The following is a 16006-nucleotide window of genomic DNA, read 5'->3' as shown; positions in this document are numbered from 1 at the left end:
ATCAATGATAGATTTCTAACTATGATTTGGGTAACTTTGCAACAGTCATAAAGACAGCTGTGTGTCAGTCCTCCTTACCCACTAACTCCTCTTCACAGCTGGGCTAGGACTTCTCACAATCATCTTGCTAAATAGTACAAGGCATCTGTGGAAACGGGGATGAAACACAAGTTAGCAACAAAGAGCACACTACTTTTCAGAGGAAGACTAGTCATTAACATGTACAGTCTCAATATCATCCACAGCTTGGCAAAAGAGGATATGTATATTTGAGGGATTTGTTATAGAACTGGCCATGTTTGCTCTTTCCATTTCACAGTAGTCATTGAGCACAGGGGCCTGCTCACGGGGGCACTTGTGGAGCTCTTGGACTTGGTTCTGTCCCAAGATACAGCAACCCAAGTGAGCTCTAAAGCCATCGCCTGGCGGCCAGGATTTGCTGCTGTACACAGTGCTCCAGTCATTCTCTACTCCCTGTGTTGAAGATTGGGAAAGTCCATGCCAAACACAACTTTGACATGTTTATCCCAATATGCGGGTTTCCTCAGATTAGGAAGACCACAAGCATTTATTTTCTTGCTACCCGGGTGTTGCAAAACCAATCAAAAAGGACAAGAAGGCCACAGAGGGATTTCAGCATTTTCTCATCAGTATATTCTCTTTCAAAAACAGAATAGTTCCCTTATCATAACAGAATTTTGGATAAAAGCATCACCCTGTATCCAATGACATTATGAAATCAGACCTTTTGAGGGAAAAAAAGTCAATTAGCATCTAGAAGTGTCTCAGCCATAATATACATATAATTATTTGATTCCCTTAAAAAAAAAAATCTAAAGTTCTATCCTTTCCACTCATTTTTCTCTTTCCTACCTTACTCTTTATTGTGTAAATTCAGGCCTTACTTATTATTTGCAGTGGAGTAGTGGTTAGACATTATAGTCAAAAATCAAGGTCCATTTGTGATAGGCACTGTCACAAATAGAAGAAACTGGTTTCTCTTCCAAATAGCTTACAAACTTCAAGTATAAAACAGGACATTACAGCTAAGATGGACAGAGTGAGCAAAAGGTGATATTATATTTGATGTAACAAGCAATGGTCACAATTAAATTTTGTTCTGTATGAGAGGAACACATTCAAGGATGTCCACTAATGCTTATGGTCTTTTCAAATGCTATCTTTTTAATTAGCAATCAAAGTCAAAGTTATTCTCACTCTCAGGATAAAACACTTCAGAAATGGAAGCAACTTTGTGTTGCTTAATAGCTGGCTTGCTGGTAGTCATCACAAGGAAACTAAAAATTATGTGATCTGGAAGAGGAACGCTCTTCTGAGAGAGACATTTTCTCCTGGTTGGTGTTAATATATGTTAACTAGAGAAATCTGAAAAACTACTCTGAAATGCCATAACCACTTTTAAAAAATCACTTTGAAGCAAGTTACAGTCACTTCATAGTAACAGGGATCAATTGTGCTTTTTAATATTAAACAGAACACCCCCCTCCAGCCTTCCATGACAAATTACTATGCCCGCTCAACTGTTACAACTTACCAGTTATCATGCAAAGTTGACTACCGCAGAGTTCAAGCCTCTTCTTCTTTCTTATGGTCTTCCTATAATTTTGTCCTTATTGTGTCCTTATATTTCTTTCCAACAACTAGTTTCTAAGCATTTATACCTTCTTTGTTCAAAATTTGAATTTGGAAAGCTGACATTCCTGCTTTTCCCACTCTGAAGAGCAATTCCCAGAGGAAGTGTCAAGATACAGCAAGCTTCCTTCACTACAAAACTTTATCCCAGCTCTTGCTTCTTATTCACCACAGTTGTTTTCAGCTTTCGGTTCTCCTTTCACCATCTATTTTACCTCTGCTAATTGCAAAGTCTTTAGAGTCAGAATTGTGGCTTTTCTAATATTTGTGAAGTTGCGTGCAAAACCTTGGAGTATTTTACTAGTAAATAAGAGTACAGCAGAACTCAACCATTAATTGAAATGCCAAAGAATGGATTGTTTTGCTGTTTGTTGTGGACTTTTATTTCCTCCTGTTATTAGAGATATTTAATTAGTGCTAATTAAATACTTTGAGAAGCTCATGAGAAAGTTTTTATAGACGTGCACAGTTCTGCTAGTACTTCAACAACAACAGAAAAGCACCAAACAATGCACTGATAAGTAACCTGCAAGGAAACAAACTGTGGTTAAATTTTCACCCTAATTTACAACATGGGTACAGCTGAGGACTAAAACAGTGTATACTTTGCAATGGACATATCCTTAAAGGGCTGTGTTACACCTCAGCTCTGAATTTGCTATTGGTTTAGAGTCTGAACTTTCAATCTGTAAACATACCTGATTCCCACATAAGTGGAGAGAAGCTACGTGAGTTTTGTACTTTTACCTTGGTATTATTTTTGTCATCTTCAACATACGTTGATGCTTGGATCCAGCCAGGCTATCCTAAATCCAGCACTGTATTAAAGAGGAAAAGAGGAGACAAAATGGCTCTCTACTTCAGTACATTTCAATTATTAATTAGCCTTTTAGTGGGTAATCAGGTAAGTGCCTGAAACTAAAACAATAAATAGAAGGCCATAAACTAAAGCAGTTCTGAGGCTACTTTAATTTACTGTGATCTCTGATGGGGAACTGAGGTAGCTCAGTTCCCTTAACTGCCTACAAATTAGCACAAGGGAGAAAGAATTTGCCCTAATGATGTCTTCACTTCACATGGCTGCTTAATATGAAACTCGTTATCCAAGACTTCACTCTCTGCTTCAGCCAATCTTAAGGCTACATTTTATAGCCATAATAGTGCAAAGCAGACCTTCCTCATTAGGTTGTCTCCACTATATTTATACTTCATCAAATAATGAGTTGGTCTTTCAACTCCAGAGAGGTAATTTATACTAAATTAAGCCACTATTTAGACTTTTAAAATTCTCTCCTCTTCTAAACTTTAGTCCAGCAGTTAAAAGTGAGCAAATCCTTAAAGACATCAATGAATATATTATATATTACTGAGTGATCTTCCTTTTGAAATAGGAATAAATTGTTTGTAATGGCAATAAATCCCTTTTCAAATGTAATTCACATACTTTAAGCACATAGTTTTGAAGAATGCAGAGCCTAAAAGAACTAGTCTACAAACTTCAATCTGTGAATAATGATGCAAACCCAGCAGAACTAGTTTTTTTTTTTTTTACCATTCTAGACTCTGCACAGCAATGAAAGTAGAAGGGAGGTCCATCAGATAATTTACTAAAACCATATGTTACAGGGTCCTGATTTGTATCACACCAGATGATAGAATCTTGGTCCAATAATGCAAGTTGGGATGTGAATGAGCAACCTGATCTAAGCACATTTTACTGCTACGTGTGTACATGTAAAGAACAGAAATTTTGCACAATAACTCAAAGTTTTTATAATATTCTGTGGCTCATAAATATATTTTGACAATATCCATTTTGATAACATTTAGCATTCATTTTGTATAATATTTATTGGTGCTAGAAAATTCTAATGTATTTCCTCTTTAGCTTATATTTTTCAACAATAACTATATTTTTAGCAATGGTTTGATGAAACTAAAGACACTGTTCTTTTTATTAATCCCTATCTTCCTTACCAATAATCGCAATTATATTTCCATTTCTTTGTAAGTTAACATCAGCTGCCCATATTCATCTTTAACATGAACAGGATATATAGGCATACAACAAAGAAAATCAGATTCCTTAATACTACTACACAACTGCTTAAAAACATATTTACATGTCAACAATATTAATGTTCCTTCATAAAAAGAGAAAATTTTATTTCATCTATTGGGAGGATGGCCTATGGCTTGTTGGTAACTTCTAGATTCAGTTTTACACCTGTTTTTCTATGTATAGAGATTTTACATTACCATATTTTCCTGTCCCCCTGTTTAAAAAGCTTCATAGCTCATTCATGAAAGAAGTAGCCATTTCTCTCAAGGAGGCTGTTGAGGAACTATTGTTATGAAGACATTCATCACTTCTTTTCCATGGAAAAAAAAATCATTTTTAAGCTTGATTATGCAAGTTTAGTTTCAGAAAGTACCAGTACTTTATAAATATAAAAAAAATTGAGAGAAGAACTATTCATTACTGAAGGGTAAGTTTTATACTGTGGTATCAATACCCTGATCTTAAGTTCAGAATCTGCACTTGGAGTTGTGCTATCTGCACCAAAAGTGTCAAACAGCTTTATAACATTTCCCCAATTTTGCTTTTTGGGAGCAATTTGGAAGGCAATTTTGTTATTTGATAAGATATCCAACACTGAATTCTCCCAAACACGCATACAGACACCCCACCCCAAACATACACACACACACACACATTTTACAAAAGTCGTCTTTTCTTTAAGCAAGTAGTCATAACATTGAAAAATTCTGCTACTTGTTCACTGATTTTTCTTAAATGATTTGTTACCACTCTGCCACTCAAAGGAGATGTTATTTCCTTCTCCAGAGAAGCTAACTACATTCAAAAGCAGCTAGATGATGATGGTGGTGTGATATAAATTCCAATATATAAGTGCATCATCCATCCATCTATCCATCCATCCTGAGAAACTTCCACTGACAAATTCTTGCTATTTTCCAGCAGTCATGGGGTTCCCATCAATAAATAGAAGGTCAGTGCAACAATGAGGAGCAAGCAGAATGGAGAAGAGAAGGTCTGATAGGCAGCTGATGGCATGAAAATATCTTCATACTTGTAAATACTGACAACACGCTCTGATACAGGTGGTGAGTCTATGTCATGACGAGTTATAGAACCTTTAGTAGGTAAGGGCAGAAAAAACATACTGTCAGATGCCTTTTTTCCATAGCTTTATCAAAGAAATACCTAGAGAGCCATGTAATTTTCAAAACTACCTGAGCATGCAATATCACACTGGCAGTGAGTACAGTCATTTCTCTGCTTTCTGAAATCAAACTTCTGAACAAAACAAAGGAAATTTAAGTAAACATCCTTCAAAGGAATTCAGAACTTCTAGTTGCGAACTGTTCTTAACCAAATTTAGCTTTGGAGAATGAGGATAATAATTACATAGCCATGAAAACATGACTTGTAGGACTCTGATATTCATCTCTTCTTCCTTTTTACCTACTTTTCAAGCCTCATGCTGCCAACAATTTTAGTGTATTTTTTAAGAAAAAGCAGTCTAGTAAGAACAATGCATTGAAGGACATCTATCAGTTTTGGCACCTCAGTTCTGACAGTAGCACAGCCATCAACTTACCCTGAATTGCTGGACCCCAGGCAAACAAATAGTACCAACTCAAGTGCAGATCTACAATAGTTTCCTCTCGGGGAACATATACAGGACGCTTGAATCGACATGTTACACGATTATTTTCGAAGACCCCTTCTTCATCTCTAGCAGGATTTCTCTGGATTTCTTTAGCCCACTGACCAACGTTATAAAAGTGCTGTATTCGGACTCTTCCGTTATCATCATGAACACAAGCCATGACATCATCTCCTCCCTACAAGGTAAAAAAATATTTGGTAGAAATAAAACAAAAGTACCACAAAGCATTTTCCTCATTCACTTGTATAATTTTCATTAGTTAGAACTAATCAAGATAAGGGGCTCTGATTCCCTTTTTCTAAGTTACATGTACACAAATATTTTTCCCAACAGTATTTCTTCAGCCAGACTGAACTGCACAAAGTGAATAGTAATATTTACTTACTCTTTCTATCTCTGTAATCTCTTTTTGATCTTCCTAAGAGGCAGTTTACCTAATGTGCATAACTTATGTGTAAGAGGTGATATCACCCTGGCATAACACAATTAACTGAGCAGCAGAAAACAACAGCCTTCTTTCATAATGTGTGAAATGCTGGCAATCTGCTTCAAAAAAACCTGGCAGTCTTGAATCTTTTATATGTGCAAAATCCACGGCATTGAAATCATCATCAAGAAAGCAATACAATTTAGTAAAATAGAGGAAATGAATCTACTAAATTTGGATAAACAATAGCATAAACGACAGTCTGTCTTTTCTAATCACTTCTCATATTCATTTAAGCAAGTATCACTACTCATTTCATCTAAGAGAAAATGAAAAATGTTCAACAAATGGTAATGGAATACAGAACACTATAAAATACAAGAAAATAGTAATCAATATGTACTTCTCCATATAGTGTAAACAGCCATCAAGGATTACAAAGAAAGAAAGAAACAGTGGATAGGAGAAGGAAGCGTGAGACAATTATTTGTAGAATTCATTCACAGAAATATTAAATTAATTCCTAGAACAGTTATTTAAGATAATTGTCAAAGTAGTAGAACACTATATCACTCAGGAATTACCATTAGTTTTAGGAGTACTACCCTATGGAGGCCTTAATAGCAAGAATCATTAAAACATTGTGCAGGTTAGGTGAATGGCAGTTTAAGGAATTCTGCTTTCACAGGTATCAGTACTGTATTAAAAATAAGTCCTACTTCTCAAATACTAATCTTTCTGAAGTACCACACTGATGATGCAAACAATACTTGCTAACGTGATCATGTCTCAATTATTTTTTATACGGAAAGAGTAACAAAGGGTGCAGTTCATCTCTCTCGGATTATTGCTTTATGTAGATTTGTAAAAGACGTGTGAAAAGTGAGGGGAAAAAGGGGACAACAACTCATTCGTGAACAGTTTCTGCAGCTCTGCACTGTTGCAGGCAACCTTTCCAGCTTCTGTCTTGAGCTCATCACTGCTCTCCATAACTTATTCTCCAAGTTTAATTTTTATACATCTGAGCACAGATGCACTCATTCTTAAGTACAAAAAGGCAAAAAAAAAAAAAAAAAGCAATCTGAATCTCAATTTATAGAATAAGGTTACAAAATCCTAACTAGGCACAAAGTCTACAAGTGGAACAAATATAATGCTATCTTAGACAAAGAAATGGGTCACAGGACATTAAAAAAGAAAAAAAATCTACTGAGGACCCAAATACTGTTTTTCCCCTGAACTTCTCTAGCTATCCAGGCCACATCATTTTGATTAGGGCCTCCAAGGTATACCCCACTTCTCATAGCCAAGTTGTTTTTACCTGGAGTCATTTTACCAGTACATTCTATGTATCGCAGGATACCAAAACACCCTAGAAGTTATGAAAAGAGATGAAGTCAGAGGTGGAACAAGAAATGAAGACAAATGCCAGTTGTTTTAGTCCAGCTGACTGATATGCATTAGATTTCACACATGGCAAATTTGGAAGCCAAACTGTTTACTTTCAAATAGCTCTTTGTGACATGTGGCTTGCAATATACCTTATTCTTCTTACTGGAGACATAGACATAGTGTGCTGCTTGATATGCTTGGCTGAAAGGTAATGTGTGCTTTCTAAGTGGCTCATCAGGCACAACTGGTGGGCCCCATGGACTACCAGCATGCACATGCTTTCCTGCCACAAACTGCATGCACTCTCACTGCTAGGAGAGTCACCGGAGGCCCATGGACTATGGTGGACACACTTCTTGGCTGGGAATTTTGCCCAGCAGAAATGCACAGGTCTGACTGAGGGCTGTCTTGCTGGCAGGTATGCCTTTCACGTCAGCGGGAGGCCAAATAGCATAGCTGCACTCCTGAGTGAAATGGGAAGGGGGGAATGTAGAGGACGTGAGGGGCGTGGGACTGCACTGGCTGGTCTGGGCACACAGTGTGAATGGACCTGGGAGTGAAGGGACAGGCCATGGGAGTGGACAGGTGGGACTGCAGGGGAGCATGCGGAGAGGACACAATGTTATACTGCAAAGCATGGGTGAGAGGTTTTTGATACAGAGCTTGACAAGGATGTGCTGATAAGTGCTAATGGTACTGATAAGTGTTAATCTTATTAAAGTCTATCTAAACATTGAAATCCAAAATCTTTCCTTTAAAGTGTTGATCTGCTTCAGGAACTGCAGATATATCAGAGTTAAAACTTGCTAACATGATATCTGATGGCTTGGGGCCAAATATTTAAAGGTGCTGAGCTGCTTTGAGGATCCTGTCAGGTATCTGCATTTTTATGAATCTAAATTTCTCCTAAAATTTGGCTGTAAAACTATTCCTCGTAACATTAAACATGAACTGTTCCTTATGACATGAAAAACTGCTATCTTTATTATGTTTATTTACAGCATCATATTAAGACATATATACTTAGGACTGAAAAGCACCTACCCTCACATTTTCTTTCAATTTCTCATTTTTGGTCAGATAAAAAGGCTGCTAAGTCCATGACAGTCTTCCTATTGACTTTTGTGGATCCTAGACTGGGACTTCTAAATACTATTATATTTTTCCGACTACTGCTTACAACTAAACAAAATAGTCCTATCCTCTGACTTAGGATTTATGACACAAACACAATTAAAACACTATGAAAGGTAAAGCTTTTGAAAGGAAAAAAAAAAAGGAATGAGCAGAGAACAAAATCCAGTAAAACTCATGAGAGATGGAAGAAGAAATCTCAACAAGATTGCTTTGTAGAACATGTATATTTAAATTAGCAGTAGTCATTTTGTCATACAGTTGTGCCTTTTCTGGAACAACACATAGGGATGAAAGAAAAAAAAAAAGATGTCCAAAGCTGAATAGTGAAATCCTTATTTATATTATTGAAAATTAGCTGATTTACTTAAGAATAAAACTATATATTATCTAGTTTCTGATGCATATTTTGTCTAAGTAACACTGGCATAAAATGCTACAGGACACTTACCATGTGATTTAGTTTTATCTCTGAGGGTTTTTTTAAATAAAAAAAGCAAAAAGTTGATAACATTCAGACATTCAAAGCCGAACAGTTGTAATATTTAGCAAAGAAGGGAAAGAATATGGTACAAAGGATGAGACAGTTTACTGGGAGCCTGGCTTCTGCTTCCAGACAGGCTAGTGAACTGTAGCTTGTTTTCAACAGGTCAGTTTTTCCTTGTATGCTGTCTTTCTGACAGATAAATATAAGCCTTGTCTATTCAAATATGTAAAAGTGTGCACTTTGTCAACATGAAGAACCATAAGAGTCGTTAGTCTTACCATTTTCTTGTCTGAAGAAAATCCCACTGCCACCCAGCCATCAGTATCGGCACTCAACTCAAATTCAACATCAGCTCCTATTCTACGGTAACTTAGAAAATAGTCACAAGTCTCTGCATTACATCCAGGTTTACCATACCTAAATGAAATTGGAAATATATATAACTTTTCCTTTTAATATTCTGCTATGGAGCTTAATTATTATGTTTCTGCAAGAAAAACTTGGATTTGGTATAATGCATTATACCAAATTTTGGTATAATTGGTATAAAACATAGTATATTATGCTATACATAAAGCACCATTAATTACAGTGTTTACAGTAATTATTCTGTTACAGTAAGGGTGTATAAAATTTGATCATTATGTTAAGCAGTTACAGACTGTTACAGCAGTTACAGTTTTACTCTGTTGACCTTCCTAGGCCTAGTTTTGTAAGGGCTTCATAAAAATGCAAGAAACATGAAATAATCTAGTCCATAACCATGAATAACAAACATGTATTAAATTGAATAGGGAATATTCAGTAATATATCTAATGCAAACAGAAGGATACCCACATTTTTATTTCAGACTGACCTGAAGCATCCCTTGGTTTTTCCACAGTCATCTACTCTGATTTTTGCAAATGGGTCCACAGGAGGAGCAGTAGGGAAAGGGTAACCTGCATAATCAGAATAAACCGTTATCAAATAGAATACAAAGAGCAAAATGCAATACTGAAGAGAAACTGCTCCAATAGTATTTCCATTGTCTGCTGATACTGAGTTTTTCAGAGGAGGGACTGCTTTGTTGCATAAACAGTTCCTTGCTCAGGGAGTCCTAGATCTTAGCTGAGACATCCAGGTACCAAAGTAACATAGGCAAATGAGAATAAAAATAGTCTCAGGTTTTCTACATCCATTATAAGGGGAGGGTGGATGTTAGAGCATAGCTTTGCCATATTGCAGGCAAGAAGTCTTCCACCAGCAACATAAGTTAAGGCAGCATGAACACAGAGGCAGGCAGTCAACTAACTGTTGGCGACCTCCACTCAGCTATCTCTTAGTGCACTCCTAATTCCCCCAGAAAATCTGTAAGGGAACTGAAGCTGAACCCTTAGCTGTAAATGAAGATATTAAGTACAAATGCAGGGCACCAGATTCAAAGCTATAGCGATGGATACTGAAAGGACCTTAAAATGCCTTCTCCATTAACTAAAGGTGCATCGAACTGGAAGCTAAAAGACTGGATTGGACGATCTCAAAGATTCGAAGGTATCAAAACTAGGAATTGCCTACAATGGTGACCCACAATCACTTGCAAAGTTAAACACACAAGAGCCAGATAATGAAGAAGTTAGGACTCCAAGCATTCATTTATCTACTGCACACTAATGAGACAGCATGGCCATTTGCTAACAAACCTTGACCTTCTTGACTCTGTTGCATGAATGTAGATATTTTAACACAGTGTTCTTTTCTTTAGCCAGCTGAAAAACAAAGTGCTAGCTGTGGCACTAGAAAGCCTTCTGGAAGTGCTTCATTGAATGGGAAACAAAAACTGCAGTTGCATAGCTACAGCATCTCCAAACAAACAGAAATGTTTATGCCCCCAAACTTTAGGCATCTGACATTGGGAGCTCCATTTAGCTTTCCTAGGCTTGTGACTTTGTCAGTGGAAAGTGAGAAAGTGCTGTTAACCCCAAGTTACAGCATCCATTAACTACATCAGGAGCCTAGGAAAATCAGCCAGTCAGCTTACCAGTAGCATCATTAAAAGGCTGGTTGCAGTAAATCCTATGGCCTCTCTGCTTACCTTCCATTTATTCAAATGTATCAAGCAGCTCTTTTTCGATGCAGCCTAGCTACACATGAAAACTGGAGTTTTAACGTTCTGCCATTTGTAACTTAAAAAAAAAAAGTCAGGTGTAAGTGCTATATTTCTTATCACTTATGACATTACGTGTCATTAAAAAAAAAAAGCTAAACCCAAGAATTCCTCAGATTAGCGGCCCACGCCATCTCCTTCACGACTGCGCGAAGCAGCCTGCGCCGCCCCTCTCCCCTCGCCGGCCCGGCCCGGCTCGGTTCGGTTCGGTCGGGTCGGGTCTGGCCCGACCTGGCCCAGGCCCCCGGCCCCGGCCCCAGGCAGGCGGTTGGCGGCCGCGGCGCTCCCACCCCCGAGGCGGCGGCCGGAAGATGGCGGCCGGGCGCTGGCCTTCGTGCTGAACCCCGCCACCGCCACCGCCTCGGCCCGGCACGGCCCGGCCGCGCTGCCCGGGACAACAACAACAACAACAACAACAACAACAACAACAACAACAACGCCGCCGCCGCCGCCGCCGCCGCCGCCGCCGCCGCCGCCGCCGCCGCCGCCGCCGCCGCCGCCGCCGCCGCCGCCGCCTCCCCCGCCCCGCCCCGGCCCTCACCCTCCTCGGAGAGGTAGCGCAGGTCGTAAAACTCGTTGGCGAAGGTGCCGTACGAGGAGTCATGGTGAGGCCGCGCCGCCTCGTCGCCGCCGCCGTGCTCGCTGCCGCCCGCCTCCCGCCGCTCGCCGCCCTCGTCCGCCGGGCTAGCGGCGGAGCCGGCCAGCAGCAGCAGCAGCAACAGCCGCCAAGCGCCGCGGGGAGGCACCGCCATGGCGGCCGCGGCGCGGGGAGGCGGCCGCGGCGCCCGCGCGCGCCTCGTGCACGGCCGGCGCCGGCTGCCGCGCCCCCACCTGCCGCCCGGGCAGCGCCCGCCCGCCCGCTCGGGGCCGCTCCCGCACCCGCTTCGGCCCCCGCCCGGGGCCGCTCCCGCGGGGCTAGAAGGCGGCGGGGGGCGCGGGAGGGTGCGGCCGGCCCTGCCACAAGCCCGAGGAGCGCGAAGAAGGTGCGGGGGGTTGTGGATGGGTGTGAGAGGTGTGTGTGGCAGGGGTTGCGTGCTTTTGGGAGGTGTGGTTGGGTATGAGAGGTGCGGGTGCAAGTGTGCGGAGGGTGTGCTGTGTGGGTGTGAGGGTGGTTGTGGGGGAACGAGAGGTGTGGGTGTGCAAGGAAGATGTGGGGGCAGAGTGCAAGGGATGGGTGTGGGGGTTGTGTGCGTGTGAGGGAGGCATGTAGGGAAGTTGGAGGGTTGTGTGCGGGGGGGGGGAGGTGTATGGGTGTGAGAGGTGTGTGAGTATGAGGGAGGTGGGGGGTAGGGGAGGGGTGTGTGTGTGTGTGTGTGTGTGTGTGTGTGTGTGTGTAAGGGAGGTGTGTGGGGTGTGTAGAGGGGGTCTGCAGGGGAGGTGTGTGGGGTGCATGCATGTTCCCCCCCCCAAGTGCTGAGCCAGGCAAAGCCCACACAGCACAGTCCCGCTCCGCCAGGTGAAGCCCCCTCCCCTGTGCCAGAGGAGCACAGTGCAGGCTCCTAGGACGACAACTTCATTAGCTGTTTTCCAGCTCTAACCCAAAAACGAGGAGCACGTGACAGCCCACCCTGCCTGAGCGCCCTGCGGCTGCCACAGTGCTGACAGGTGACCTTCTCCAGGAGGCCAGAGCACCCACCGCCAAGAGCGGTGCAAAGTCACCCCCAGCCACTGCCACAGCCCTGATTTAGCAAAACCTTTCAGCATGTGCCTCAAGAAGATTTGATAAAGTCATGCATGGTAGTCACTGGGTGAACTTATCTTTCTCTTTAATGACTTCTAAGATGGGACTGGAGGCACAGCACAACCTGCATTCATTTCAGGTAAAGCCAAATGCTAGTGAGTGTTCGCTGTCCAGTTGTGTGTTCTTGCTTCATGTTTTACACACTGCAGTGTAATTGCAGCAATACATATATGTTCAAAACGTGGCAGAACAGGCGAGGGGGGAAAGCAAATGAAGCTTGTGCCACTGAAGCCTTGCTTGGATTGTTATAACTTGACACTGGACTTGTAGCTAGAAGTTAAGGATATGTCTGCATTATTTATTGCATTGTGGTATCTGTGGGGTTAATCACAAAGCAACGACCTTTCAGCCCCCATGTTCAGTGAAGTGGCTGTTCTATGGGGTTTGGACTGCCATCTTCCAGTTATAACTGTGCTTTCTTTTTTATATTGCCTAGTGTGATTATGCTTCCTCCTCTAAAAGAGTCTGAAAGAAAACTCAGTAAAACATCAGGAAGGGAATCAGACAAACATGCAGCACACAGTAGTATTCTGAAAGTTAATAACTGTTAATTTAAATCTTTTTTATTTTTTTAGTGCTGGTGACTGAATTAAGTTACTTTTTCGATGGGACACAGTGACTTCCTGAGATCTAAGCTGCTTTAGAGATAAGTTCATGCTCTTTGAAAAATTGCTCGTGATACCAAAGTGTTCTCAGCTGCATCCAGTAGAGGACATTAACTAACATCTCTGGACTTTAGTCCAGTGGAGTAGCATGCTATTTCTCACTCCCAGGAAAGAAACATCCCGATAGAAAATAAAGAAGAATGTGCAAAAGCAGTTTAGATCTCATTCAAATTCAACATGTCCCACAGTAGCATATATAAAAAGCTATAGGAGAACACCGCTAAACTCCAATACAAAATAATGAGTCTCTTCCCACCTCACTGAGCTTGGCAAACTTAACCATACCAGGGGAAAACAAACAAAAATTAAAAAAAGCCTTATAAATCAGACTAACAGGAAAATAATGCTGCAGCTTCTTCTTTCTGGCAATAATCAACTTTGATGAAGGCCCCCTGTCTCCTTTTCAAGATAGCTATCTAACTGATGTAGCGCCTGCAAAGCAGCATTTGCTCAGCAAGGCAACAGCTGTCAGCTGCATGCTTTTTCCTCCATAGAAACAAGCTTTACAGCACTTCGATGCAAGCAATGCTTCACAGTAATAGTAAACACTTAGAATATTTATCATGTATTGCTTGTACTTAGATGACACCTATCATTTTAGCTCTGACAGCTAAGACACTATCTGTGATTTCAGTGGAGCTGAGCTGACTTTAAGCTGAAGATATGGCAAAGAGATTAATCCTATTGTGTATGCCTACCTCCTATTAAATCCTTTAGAATAAAAATTAAAATAACTCCTGACATTTTTTTTCCTAATATTCTAAAATAAAACACTTCCTGTTTGCCTGAAGGTTGTCTCTATTGCAAAAATGAGTTGCTTATAGGAAGCAATGTCATATTTAGACTGCTGGAGCACTAATGAGTACCCTTAGTTTTCCTCACAGAGAACAGGCATAGCAATGTTTCCAGCAAACAGTAAGGTCTATGCTACAACTAATGATACAGAACTGCCGCCTCACAAGCAGTAAGGAAAATCCTTACATGATCAAGTAATTAAGGCTGCCATGAAAAAGCAGTATCACAAGGAGACCCAACTGCAGTTGCATGAGAGGCCTTAATCCTAGAACTTCCAAACTTCCCAAATGCCTTATTTTGCAACTTGCATCTCCTGGTGGTTACATCTTTCTTAGATGAAAAATATATGTACAGCCTCATAGGAACTGTGTATTGGAAGGCATCAATTACTCTAACAGTGGGAGTCCTCTTACTTTTGGTGAATCAGAGATCTAGTCATTTCCACCACTTCTTGTGCTGTCATTGTTCTGCTTCAGGGAAATCCAGCAGTCAAATTCCCTACACAACTAGAGCATTTTCCTTCCTTTCTGTCCATCAGTTGCTTCCGAAACTGGAGACCAGGACCCAGTCCCCCACCTTGAGGCTAGTCCTACCTCTTCTCCTGGGGTCTAGGTGCAACTCTAAATACACCTTTCCCCTGAGGGCTCATGCAGTTGGTGGTATTTGGACTAGGAATTAAAGCTTCAGGAGTGAGATATAGTGTACATTCACAGACACTCAGAGTCTTGTCACAGTTTCTGATTGCATTATTCGGGAGCGGGTATAGCTCTAATACTGAAGAGAGAAGAGGAATAAAATCCCACTGATCATATAAGTGGATGACTTGCCTAATGAGGAAAGACTGGGGAATATAGGCGATATAGGGCTATCGTGCACATGCATACGCACACACACACACACTCTTGTGCCTACTCCCAGCAGCTTGTCTGTGGCTTTGGGAGAGCATAAGAGAAGCTGAGGTGCTGTGCATCAGCTTTGAGTTTCTAGTACTGCAATTGGAAGTGTGTGAGACGAAGTAACAGAGAAGGTAAACAAAGAAGAAATATGAAGTCATTCTTGTCTTTTTGTCCTCAGTAAACCTGCACCCAGTAAGCTAAAGTTACAAGACAGTACAGACCATTAGATTACAGAAACCCCTAATGCGGTGGTCTTTGCACTCACTCTTGGGACCACTTTTGCCAGTTGGCTGGTTGGCCTCTACTTCTGTGGCTGGTTAAACCAGATCCTGCCTGCACCTGAAGTCCTTCACCACTTTTGTGCGTAATCTAGTAGGTTTTCTCCATTTGGTAGCCCTCATATAAAAGGCTCAGCTTCCTTACTTGGCTCTTGATAGCTTATTGCTATTCCAAATTCATCCCCAAAAAGCAGAAGCTAGTTGAGTTCTTACTCCCCTGCCTCTTCCCAGTTACTTCCTCAGCATATACGTACCTGGTTAGAAACAGCTCCCTAAAGTTTAGGGCACCTGGTTATTTCCATCAGATGGCATGTACTGAAAATTTAGTATGTACCCACCTGTGCTTACTAACAATAGAACTGCTGTCTTATGAGTTGTTTTACAATAACTGTGCAATAATCCGAACCAGAATTCATAACTTGTATGCATTTTTTCCAAACCTTTACCACAATTTTGTCCTGTAAGTAGTTCAGTACAGTGAATATATTTATTATACTAGTAACTTATCTTAGAGTATAATTATTTTATTAAGCAACAGTACAAGTTTTAGAAATTAAAAAGTCACCCTAATTTCTTTAAGAAAATAGTCAAACAGTCATATGTGCAGTGCTCTAGCTATCTATCCGTGACTGTACAGAATCACTGCTGTGCTAGTTACTTAAAATAAAATAGAGAAGAAAACATGCTAGGAAT

General features: G+C 40.9%; 1 protein-coding gene across 1 annotated transcript; it reads right to left on the bottom strand.

The window, feature by feature from the left end:
* Nucleotides 1-3212: 3212 nt before the first annotated feature.
* On the bottom strand, nt 3213-11690 carry FRRS1L (ferric chelate reductase 1 like). The gene is made up of 5 exons (XM_067292428.1): nt 11480-11690; nt 9649-9733; nt 9070-9208; nt 5280-5526; nt 3213-4812 (listed from the first exon to the last, which is right to left on the bottom strand). The coding sequence occupies exons 1-5, from the start codon at nt 11688-11690 to the stop codon at nt 4640-4642; spliced, it is 855 nt and encodes a 284-aa protein (XP_067148529.1). The 3' UTR covers nt 3213-4639.
* Between the last annotated feature and the right edge of the window lie 4316 nt (nt 11691-16006).

Source organism: Apteryx mantelli, chromosome 2 (genome assembly GCF_036417845.1).
Source record: "Apteryx mantelli isolate bAptMan1 chromosome 2, bAptMan1.hap1, whole genome shotgun sequence".
In the NCBI taxonomy this organism is placed as follows: Eukaryota; Metazoa; Chordata; class Aves; order Apterygiformes; family Apterygidae; genus Apteryx; species Apteryx mantelli.
Note: the sequence above shows the minus strand (reverse complement) of the source record. Positions and strands in the feature narration are given on the sequence as shown.